The sequence below is a fragment of the Mesitornis unicolor genome, unplaced genomic scaffold, assembly GCF_000695765.1.
Source record: "Mesitornis unicolor isolate BGI_N332 unplaced genomic scaffold, ASM69576v1 scaffold22907, whole genome shotgun sequence".
NCBI lineage: Eukaryota > Metazoa > Chordata > Aves > Mesitornithiformes > Mesitornithidae > Mesitornis > Mesitornis unicolor.
Window position 1 is genome coordinate 54476 of NW_010194636.1, and position 12015 is coordinate 66490.

At 36.3% G+C, this 12015-nt stretch overlaps 1 protein-coding gene across 1 annotated transcript in view; it reads left to right on the forward strand.

Annotated features, from left to right (window-relative positions):
* The window catches only part of LOC104543301 (ryanodine receptor 2-like), a gene marked incomplete at its 3' end in the record, with an annotated part of 48549 nt that overhangs the window by 34974 nt on the left and 1560 nt on the right, over positions 1-12015 (forward strand). The window contains exons 12-17 of the mRNA XM_010187881.1: positions 430-565; positions 5416-5511; positions 7230-7348; positions 7770-7903; positions 8981-9222; positions 11261-11453. Of these exons, the coding sequence (XP_010186183.1) occupies positions 430-565; positions 5416-5511; positions 7230-7348; positions 7770-7903; positions 8981-9222; positions 11261-11453 (920 nt within the window). The remainder of the gene's footprint in view (positions 1-429; positions 566-5415; positions 5512-7229; positions 7349-7769; positions 7904-8980; positions 9223-11260; positions 11454-12015) is intronic.

A 12015-nucleotide genomic window follows, 5' to 3' on the forward strand; every position in this document is an offset into this window, starting at 1 on the left:
GTGTGAATTAGTTTCTTCTGTTATATTTAACCTCTCGATGCAAAAGCTTGTTTTGTTTTAACAGGTGTGTGTTAATTATCTCGTTTAGAATTGTCTATTACTTCTAGGGTTGTGATAGTTGCCTATAATTAGTCCGATGCCTAAATGCCTTCTAGAATAGAAACTTGCCTAAAATTATTTCTGGCATACTGTTTATTTTTTGTTTTATTTTGGCCATCCTAAATGGTATATTTTTATTATTATAGTCAAGAAAAATTTTTCCATAGAGATTACTTCTTCGACTCCACTTGTCTGACTTCGTGTATATGTTCTTGGGTTTTGCATATCCTGCCTTTCATCGTTTTTCTTAGGTTTCTGATAGTCTTATATGTTTGCACCTAAACAATACTTTTTTTTTTCTCTTAAAATCTGAGCCTTTTCATTTTTTAGGGTATGATCAACCTTGTTCTTGAATGTATCGATCGCTTGAATGTATACAGCAGTGCAGCTCATTTTGCAGATGTAGCTGGGAAGGAAGCTGGAGAAGCGTGGAAATCTATTCTGAATTCTTTGTATGAATTACTAGGTAAGACATATTATGTGTTACTTGGATTGTTTTAGCTCAAAATAATACTCATATTAAAAAAAAAGAAACCCACATACCTGTTGTAGTATAGGCGGCTTTCCACTGTGTAGAAATTTAGGATACAAATTAAACAAGATTTTTGCATTTCTGTGTCTTTGACTGTGGTTAGGAATAAAATACACTGAAAACACTCAACTAATGTGATTTTTCTAATAAGCTAATATGATAATTGATATGTTTCTGACTTCAATTAAATGAATGATTGCTTTTTCATATCATTGTATTGCTGATGTATCTTGCATACTACCCAAAACTGTGTGAAAAAAGTTCTATGTGAAAATGTCATTCCTGTGTTAAGAAGCTGTGACGTTGTGGTCAGTTGTGCAGAAGTGTATTATTTTTCACTTGTCTGGCTGCAAGACTGCAACATAAATCTAAAGTTTCTATAAACAAGACCTCTGTTATTGGTCGCTAGTGACCAGTGACACAGTGTCCCCTGCAAAGGTGCAAAGGTCTTGTCCACCTGCAGTCACTAAAAATCCCATAACATGCTCTGTAAGTATCTAATGATTGGTGTCCTGGTAAAATTTCTATTTAGGTAGTAGCATTTAATTGCCTGATTTCTTTGTCCACCAATTTTTATTTATGTCCTACTATGACTATGTAGGGTAATTAGTCCACTGCTATAGCTGCCTGCGTGTTCACTCCTGCCAAGCTGTTAATTGTCCACAAAAGGAAACTTCCTAAGAGACCAATTCATTGCTCCTCTGTCATCAGATGTTCTCATTGCCATAAGTAACCCTAAACATTAATTTTATTACTGACCTTAGGTGACTGGGGACGGTGATGTGACCCCTGTGGAGTGAACCTTTTTGCAGGCTGCACACGCGTGCCTGTGCCGTGTGCTTTCTGTTAGGATGTGCCTGGATGAAGTCAGTGTGTGTGGTATGGCTCTTTTGTGGGTATGTGTTGGGAAACATGATCACATACTAGTTTTTCTATAGACCCCATTCCTTATTTAGTGCTTGATTATTACTAATACCTAATTTTCGCTTTGTTATTCAGTGTGTGGCATTGAACCTTATTTATTGTGAGCCTTTTAATTCATCTTTGGAAAACAGAGCTATCATCTTGGCGTTCTTTTGTGCCATTTATGATTAGTGATCTGAATAATTATAACTATTAATAAGTGTACTGTTGGAAACTTCTGTAGTAAGGCAAATAGAAGTTATTAGCTGCTGGAACAGATACAGAGAGAAATTTAGGTAAAAATACTCTAGCAGTGCTAGTTCCCAAATTAGGAGCTGTGGGATCTGACCTTTTTTCAGAATATTCAGCAGTATTTGGTGTGTGTAAGGCGTGCTGAAAACTTGCCTTCCTCTGAATTCAGAGGCACAGAAAATGAAATTTTAATGTCATGCCTCATTGCATATAAATTCTCCTTACTACCCAACAGCAAAGTGAGGCAACTGAGACAGGAGTTCTGTGTATAGTACTATTAAAAAACTTTTTCATAGTCAAAGTAGGTCTGTCATACTGTACTCTTGAAGAAGAAATGATCTTGAGGGAGGGGAAAAGGATAACCAGCACATGGTGTGTGGTCCTTGATAAAACCAAGGAGGTGCTTCTGTCTGGCCCACTACCTTTTCTGTCAGAGGAAATAGAAGTTGACACAGTAAATATCATTGAGGAAACCAGAAACCTCCTCCTGTGTTCCAAGAAATCAAGGAAGGAGCAAGGTGAACCGTGGCTGCTTCGGTACAGGCTGGTTTATGTGTCTGTGGTTCTGGTTGAGGAGCTGCTAGGACCTGCTACCTCCACGTAGTTGAAGATTGTGGCATAGTCCATATGCACAGGTTAGGGTGACCAGATGTGGCATTTCTTAACATTGGATTGCTAGAATTTATGAACATTGTAAGGTAATTTTAATATTTTTTATTTCTATGAGTTTTATAGTGGTAGGAAATTAAGGAAATTCGTCTTGCTGTTTTACCTGTATTTCATGCTTGCAAGCAAGATTGTTTAATCTGAGTTGCTCAATCATTGGCAGTCAGAAAGAGTAGAAACTGTTTAACATGTAAAATATTAAATGATGCATGAAAATAATTGGTGAAAACAATAGTAAATCTTAATGTGAGCTTCTCATCGCACTGGTATTACTGTTAAGTTTTCCCTCCCTCTGCTTCTCTCTTTACCCACTCTAATAAGTCAATGAATGCTTGAGAATGTGACATTATGTAAGGTGATTTTTAGGGATGTCTGCTTTTCCAACCCTGATATAAAAAGATCATCTAGAAGGAACACTGGCAAAATGTTTACATCTTAATCTATCTTTCAGCACATGTATGCCCACTAAAAGAAGTGAATCTACTTCAGGTTTTTTTTAAAGGTTATTATTTAATGTATATTAATGGTAGCTGAGATCTGAAGAATCAATTAAAGAAGTTACAACAGGAATTATAAACTTTTAAAAGTATCTAGACGAGGTGCAGAGAGTAAATGTCTCAATAAAATCAACAGATAACCTTTCAGAGCATAGATTATGGAGTATAAATGTCTTTGGATTATTCATAGATGTATGGTAGTGGTGAAGTTTTTGTAACAGTTCAGTTTGTTTTATCTCTTGTTGCATTAAGCACAACTCAAGCAGACCAAAGGAAGCGGTGGCTTGATTGCTGAACCATTTCTGTATAAGTCTGTTTGTCCCAATGGCCGAGGCCAAAAGATGCCATACCAAGCATTGTTTCCATGCACTTGTAGTGAGAAGAAGAGTGCACAGGCTGGTTTTGGCTTCCAGTCTCCGTGTCCCTCTGCTCCCCTAACTGCATTATCTTCTGGCAGTGAACGCTTATGAAGCTCGGCTTCCACCTGGCTGTAGTGCATTTGTACATCGCTCTGATGCTGGAGCTGGACGGTAATTGCAAGGGTGACAAATAGCTCTTGTTTGTGCGGTCTTGCTTCAGCAAACAGTACTTTGAGTCTGCACATAAATAAAAGTAAACTGTGATGCTGCAATTCATGGCTTTTGTCATGTTGTTGTCATCATGATGTATTTCTCTGTGATGAGAATACAGACTTTGAGTTGAGACTGAAAACTGTCACATGTGAAAATCATGGAACGTTTGAGTCACAAGAGACCTTCAGAGGTCCTCTAGCCCTTCAGAGGTCCTCTAGCCCAACCACCCTTGTGATAGAATTCCTTCCATATATCCTATCTAACTCTGCCTTTTTCCAATTTAAAATGGTTGCCATATATCTGCTAAGGCACCTGTCCTTCCTCTGTTACAAACACATACAAACACATACAATCAATACATCCTTCCGTATCGCCAAAGATGCACAGGAGTATATGTAATGATGTGACTTTATCTGACTGACCACATCCTAGGTTTGGTTTTTATTTCTTTAAAGCTGGATGCTAGTCTTGATCAGAGCAGTGGGCAAAAAAAGAACTTCAATAGTATTTTTTGTTTTCAGTGTTAAGTGGCTGTGCACATCATTTAACACACAGCTTTAACCCTTGAATCCTAACCTTTCACAAATTTCTGCTTCCCTGCATTTATGGAACCATCTGTGTCTTATTGTGGTTAATGAAGTTAAATTTATTGATGTCACATGAAGCACTGAACTATTACTTGCCTTTATTTTATGTTCATACCTGAGACATGGTGAGATTATGTGGCTTACATATAATCAATAAAAAAATCACTTGCAGAAGCAGGTATTTCTTAGTTCTAATTGATATCTTTTAACAAGATGCTACTCCTCTTATGATTTCCAAGTATTTTCAAATAACTATAGTCATGATTGATTAACTATGTAAAATTTCGGAGTATAGATTTGATATATAATAGAGCAAGATAATGTTTTTTGTTTGTTTTGCTTGTTAGGGGTTGGGTTTTGGTTTGGTTTTTTGGGAGTTGGTTGGTTGGTTTGGGGTTATTTGTCATTGCCTTGGTTTTGGTTATGAAGCTATTGGATTTTGGTCTTTTTCCTCATACAAAACTGTAAGTGCTTCAACTTCTCTGCAACTGACTCCAAGATTGCTTTTCCCCTCTGCAGATACAGTTTCAGATCATATTTATGTCACAAGTCTGTAATTTTAACATCTTATAAATGAAACAGCATAAAACCACAGTTGCAATATTATATAAGGAATTTCTGCAGCAATAAAACATAGATTTTTAAGAGGCCATTGCCTCTTAGCAGGACCAGCAGTCTCTGCTGCTGAAAATAACCATGGAAATTTCAGGTTGAAATATTTTGGTGACAGAATTGGAAAACAATCTTTAGAAAAGCTGTTTGCACCGTTCCACACACCAAACAGAAATGATAGTGCCTCACTCTTATTTTTTTGTTTTATAGTAGAACAGCTGCTTCTCCGAGAGGTGGTGTGCACGCATATGTGCAAACACATATGTTTCAGGCCAAGAATAGAGAATAATTTACAATTCATCAACTATGTTGTTGGCTGCGTATTCTGCCCTTTCAGTGTTTCCTCTGATTATAAGAATGCAGTTTTACAGAAATTTGTTTCTACAGTAGCAGCTGACTTCTGTAGTGTCAGTCTTGGCTATGTCATGTAGAGCATTTTGCAGGGATTGCAGAGATGATTGTGAAGCCAAAATGATTCAAAAACCTTAAAGGTCAGCTTTATGTCAGGGTTATTTCTTATGCTTAAATCTAACCATCATTCACGTTATTAAAATTTAAATTTAAATCAAGAACATCCATAATTAAAGATTAAGAATCTATCTTTTTGTATCCTTCCTGAAGAGGCAAGACACAGATTTTTAAAAATTTAAATGGGCTTAAAATTACGATTTCTCTCTCTCTCTCTTTTCCAATAGCGGCTCTGATTCGAGGGAATCGTAAAAACTGTGCTCAGTTTTCTGGATCTCTTGACTGGTTGATCAGCAGATTAGAAAGATTGGAAGCCTCTTCTGGTATGCATTCTAGTATTTTAACCTATTCTACCAGTTTTTCATTCTTTAAAATTGACAATACGCTTGTTTGGTCTAATTATCATGAAGTTCTTCTTATGAGAAAGTAAATTATATTACTAAAGTGAGATTTGTATTTGTAACATTTTTCACATTGGTTCCAGTTGTAGTTTTATTTTGAGTGGCATGGTAGGTTTAGCTTTTAGTATCTAAATGTGCTTATGTGATTTTTACATGTGATGCTTTCTTGCCAGGTTTTAAACTTCATATGGCTCGATTGTGGTGAGGATATTCAGTGTTTTATTTTACAGCGGTAGGTCTACAATAGGGTGAAATACTGGAGAGAAATACAATGCACCTTTTAAATAAGGATTACCTGGTTGCATATATTCACTTAAAATAATTATTTTACTTTCTAAAGTAGAGAATTTGTGAGGAAGAAGCATCACAGTTAAGTTTACCTTCAACATTGAAGTTGTCAGCTACATCTCCTGGAGATGTTTTCTTGAAGGTGTTGCAGTAAAGTTTTGATGCCATAAACTATTATCAATAAAATTCCTATTTTCATTTTTTTGCTTATCTTTGAACTAAAAAGGTTATGAAAACAGAATAAAGGCATTAAATGTATAAACAGCAATTGTGAGTTGACTGTGCAAATTAGATTAGAAATTGATTCAGTTCCTGATCTTCACTGAAGCAAAAGAAAGAAAATGAAGATATGTCCAAGTATAAATGTGTCTGAGAGCAGAGCAGTGAGCAGTGAGACATCACAGGAGCTGAGTGAATAGTGCAATGCAAATGCTCAGCTGGCTCTTCAATGCATAAATTAAGATTAGATTCATCTTTTTGGTCTGAAATATATTCCAGATAGGATTAACTAGTCCTACTAGAATTTTAAAGGCATTAAAACCTGGGTATTAAAAAATAGAATAGGACAAATTATAATATCCTCCAAGTGAAGATCTTTGGAACCAAATAATACCAGGTTTTGAATGTTATTTTTTAAGGGATTGCATTTTATTCTGGTATTCTGCAGTATGACATTAGAGGAGTCAACATATCCTGAAAATATGTGCTTCCTTTCGTCTGTTAGTCATTGAGAATGAATTTTCTCTCATCTTTATCATAAACCCTGCATATCATACTGCTGGGGAGATTTCTTTAAATTCGCACACTTCCCACCTTACTGCCTTCACCAACTTCAATAAATTGGATAAGATCCAGTTGCCTTCATAGTAGGCAATCGAAAAGCAGATTTGTCCAAGCTGACATTGTACATTCGTATGCAGGTTTTTTTCTGAAATAGAGGGAATTTGCCCTTAGAACAACACGTGTTTGATAATTAATGTTCAGACGCTGCAGTAATTGAAGAAGTTGCTGTGGCAGCTGGGTCTAATTGATAACAGTAATTTATTATTGAATGTTTACATCTTCAAAGGATTTCTGCTTCTGTTACTGAAAAGGTTAGGACTAGAGAATGAACTCTGTATACTATTTTAGGACAAGATTATGAATCTGCCTACACAAATGTGAAAATTCCAAGGTTGTGGTTACCACACTTACATTGTGTGGTATCATTTCAGTGCTGTTTAGGTTTTATTTATCATATACACTGATTTTTGAAACTATTCCATGTTGCTGAGCAATATCTTAGGAAGTATTATGTGCAGTTATGATTTTTTATGCAATTTGAATGAAGAATTTTTCATTTTTTCCCTCAGGAATTTTAGAGGTTTTACACTGTGTGTTGGTGGAAAGCCCAGAAGCTCTAAACATTATTAAAGAAGGACACATTAAATCAATCATCTGTCTTTTGGACAAGCATGGAAGAAATCATAAGGTGGGGAAAGAAGAGACAAGTATATTTAGGTGAACATTTGTGAACAATGCAAGCACGTTGTTCTGTATGGAAGTTACAATTTCAAATAATTTAATGCTATATTCATAATTAGCAATGAAACTTTTCCTAAAAGGTGTATGAGCAGTTTGAAGAACAGAGGGGGACCTTATCTTATTTTTTATGAAAACATTGATACACACTAGATTATCTCAAGGGCAGCAGGAAGAATATGTCTTACTATTCTTAAGAGAATTTCAGAATTGTTGTAAAATATGACTGCTATGTTGGATGAATTAGATAGCCTTGCATGTCTTCCAGTAACAAGATATACGGCGTTATTTTGCCTGAAGTAACTCACAGTGATTATGAACTCTTTAGCATGAGAAAATATTTAAGATGTAAAGAATCTATTTCTTTTCAGGTTTTGGATGTTTTGTGTTCTCTCTGTGTTTGTCATGGAGTAGCTGTGCGGTCTAATCAGCATCTAATCTGTGATAATCTCCTGCCAGGAAGAGACCTGCTCTTACAAACACGTCTCGTCAACCATGTGAGCAGGTAAGAAGAAAAAGAAAAAAATCTATAGCTGTGAACAAAGTAGAATAAAAGTTGTGGTTAAAAGAAATAGCCACTGCAGAAAACCTGTTTTACTTCCAAAACCTTAGTCTTATGTGATAAAACAAGTTATTTTATAAGCAATCAGATCAGTTGAAGTCTGCTTTTACACTGACTTGTCCTTCCTCTCCTGTCTTCCCTAGAAGTTATAATGCAGTCCAGTAGAGGTATGTGAAAGCTAGATATGTTTAGCCTAGAAGTCTGAAATATTTCTCATGATATGTGTAACCAGCCATTGAGGAAACATACCTAGCATTGACTTCGGATACTTCTGTACTCTGCAGCTTTAATTCGAGATTGGATGGCTTGCTTAATGCAGAGCTGACACAGCAGTGGTTGTCTGGAGACAGATTGTTTTGGATGAGATTCTAGATCCAGTATTATCCCAAAAAACAGATTAGGAAAGCCTAATTTTCTTTACCGTTTTACCCTCATGACCTTTCAATGTATGACTCTACATATTGCTCTGTAACTAGATATTGAATAAGCACAGCAATAGTTTTGCCCTGTGAACTACTTTCAAATCAGCAGCAGTAGGAACATCAGACTGACACTAAGGATTGGTACAGCCACTGCAAATTACTGAGTTATACAGGACTTGGAATAAAGAAGGAAGAGGTACAAGAGAATTTTGAAACACATTGACTCTTTACTTTTGAATCTTTGTAAATGTTGTTCTCTGGAATGGATAATCAGTGTTACAGAATACAGTTTGCTATGTAAAATTAAACCTGCAGTGTGAACCTTACTACATTTCTGTTGGTAACTGGTTAATAGCTGTCATTTTTGTTTGTAGGATTTAAATGTTCAAACATATAAAATATTAATCTTGGTATCTGAGTGAGGATAGTGTTTCAGTTACTGAAAAAAACACTTTTTTACTTCAGCTGTATAGAGCATTTTTCACAAAATAAATAAATAAAGAAAATTAATTACTTGTCTTGTTTTACTAACACCAAACAGGCATGAAATGTTCTTGAGATAAGTTTTTAATTACCACATTTATTCTTTCTTTTTAAGCATGCGACCCAACATGTTCTTGGGAATAAGTGAAGGATCTGCCCAGTACAGAAAGTGGTACTATGAGCTGATGGTGGACCACCTGGAGCCCTTCGTGACTGCAGAGTCAACTCATCTCCGAGTGGGCTGGGCTTCTACCGAGGGCTACTCCCCATACCCAGGAGGGGGAGCCGAGTGGGGAGGAAATGGGGTAGGCGATGACTTGTACTCCTACGGCTTCGATGGTCTGCATCTGTGGTCAGGTATTCTCCTTTGTTTTTATTCAGTTGGGTTTTTTTGGTTTTGTTGGATTTTTTGTTAGATACTAGAATGTTGTTCGCAATTCCAGTGAATTTGTTTTCAAAAGCAGCAAAGTGAATCCAATGTTCCAGTTGGCACTAGGAGTTTACAGAAACAGTACCCCATAGCTGAATATGTTTGGAGTTGACATTGCACACTGAAAAATTGTTTTATACAAATTAATGCACATAGAACAATAATTTCTGTTTTAGTCTGGGAATTACTTTTGAGGGTTTTTTTTTTTGTAGTAACTATAAAGATTTTATTTAAAAACTTTGAAGTTGCAAAAAATGAAGTCTGGCAAACATTTGTCTGGATTTTTAATTCCTCTGAGATAGTGTAAGAACAGCATGAGAGGTTTAATTCATGGGACTCTCTTTTTGGTTTTATATATTTTTTTAAAATAGTTTTTTAATATTGATCTTTAGAAGTTTAGAAATACTGTAGAGGTGGAACAGATTTTTAAGTATGCTTTTTGCCATACATTTTAAAACCAAGTATTTGTCTGTAGTGATGTTCTATTTACATACACTGAGATTGACTGTTGCAAGACTTGCAGAATCGTATTCATTGCTTGCGTATGGTGTGTTTGATCGGGTATTCATCTTTCAAAGGTTACTGGCTCAGATTCTAGTGTTAAAGAAGCTGAAGTGGGTATCTAAAGTACTTGTATTTACTGTTGATTCTGCAAGTTTCTTAGTCTCTCTTGAAACTGGGTTAGCTCAGCAAAATCAGAATAATAAGAAAGCAAGCTTGTTCTCTTTTTCTTAATTTTGTTCACATGATTTAACCTTTGTGAAAAGCTTTCCAGGTATCATTTGGAATGAGTCGTGCTGCACATGGACAGTCCTAAGCTTCTTGAAAAAAAATTCTCTTGTGGTTTTACCTTGTTGAGGAAAATGTTTTTCCTTTGGTTTTGAGTTGTTACTGAGCAGCGCTGAACTGTGTAGAGGTGACTAGAACTGGGTTAGGCTCAGGGGATTAGCAATCCTGGTGCTGTGAAGATGCGAGCAAGCGCTCTAAAGCTCCTTAGCAGGCGAGAGATGTTGGATTGAGGCAGCTGAGTGTAGCATTCAACGTCTTTGAAGTTTTGAGGCATTGTGGCTTGGTACTCAGAAAAGAATACAGCTTTGCATTTCAAAAGACTTTTCTAATCAAAATAGTGATGGATTGTGTTATTACATAGTGACGTATTGACTGGAATGGTGTCTTAGGAAGGCAGCTGCCACTTTGCCTTTCATGTTTAGTGGGAATCACTTTGAAACAATAATGCATAATTAATAGTGTCATAACTGAGTTTGTCAGATGAAGTATTATTACAGAAGAACCATAAAATGAGCCAACCGAAATAACTTCTGTAGTTAGAGTCCATTTTAGTGAGGGAACAAAAGATACTTTCTACCCACCTGAAACTTTATAATCAGAAATGTTGCAAAAGAATAAATGAACAGTTTTTTCTGGTTCTCAAGTCACTAATCCAGCCCAGTTAAAATAGTTAGACCACCTTTGTATATACAATTTTTATGTATTAGTCTCTATTGTGGATGTGGCTGGTAGATTTGAAAAGATTTCTGTCTTCATTGACATTCTCATGTAACACTTACCTCCTTCCACAATCCCAGGCTGCGTCTTGTTAAGTCTCTGCAATGATATTTTTAAAATTACCAGAGCTTGATGCATTAATGAACAGCAACAGTAATTTCTACCCCCAAATTTCTATTCTGGACCAAGCCTTTACCAGAATCACTTCTAATTTACATTTTTTTTCTGCAGTCCTGCAATTATTACTCTAAATGGAGAAGCAGAACTCATAGATTTTTTTTAAAGCCTAAGGCCATAGAGGGCCCTTAGATCATTTGATGTGACTGTGTGTTCCTCAAAGAACATTAACGTGTTTGTTTTCTACTGATATGCTTTCTTTCTTTCTTTTTTTTTAGGATGCAGTGAAAACCAGTACAGTTGTCAGAAGTTTTGCTTAATGCATCTGCTTTCCTTCCACAGGCTGTGTGGCACGAACAGTGAATTCTCCCAACCAACATCTGTTGAGAACGGATGACGTTATTAGCTGCTGTCTGGATCTGAGTGCTCCCAGCATCTCTTTCCGGATAAATGGTCAGCCAGTCCAAGGAATGTTTGAGAACTTCAACATAGATGGCCTCTTCTTCCCAGTTGTCAGCTTCTCTGCAGGAATTAAGTTAGCATCCCATGTAGTTGGAGTTTTTGTTGTTGTTGTTGTTGTGTGGTTTGTGTGGGGTTTTTTGTTTTGTTTTGGTGGTGTTGTTGTTGTTTTGGAGGAGTTTTTTGTTAGTTTTGATTGTCATGTTGTTTGTTTTCCCTCAGTCTGGTTTGTTGTTTTTTTTTTTCTCTCCATGTGAATGTGGGGACTATTTCTCTGGCTGTCTTTGCCCTCTTTTCTCTTTCTGACATCTGCTTCTTGAGCACAGTTCCAGTTTGTGGCTAATGAGAGCCACCAAGGACTCCTGAAAAGAGTGCATCTGCTGTTTTACAGCACATCAGTGTATTCAGGTGGTTTGCAGAGAGAGCTTACAAACAGTTGCTTTATCGTTTCCTAGTTGACATATTGCTACACGTTCACTCCAGGGCAGCATGTTACCTATATGGGAAGAAAACTATCAGTCTTTGATATTAAAAATATATTTGCCCTAACTCACTTGTTATGAGGTAGTAACTATTATTTGAGGATGCATTATCTGTGCTTACCTTAAGGAATGGTGGTTGTACACTTTCTCTTCAGC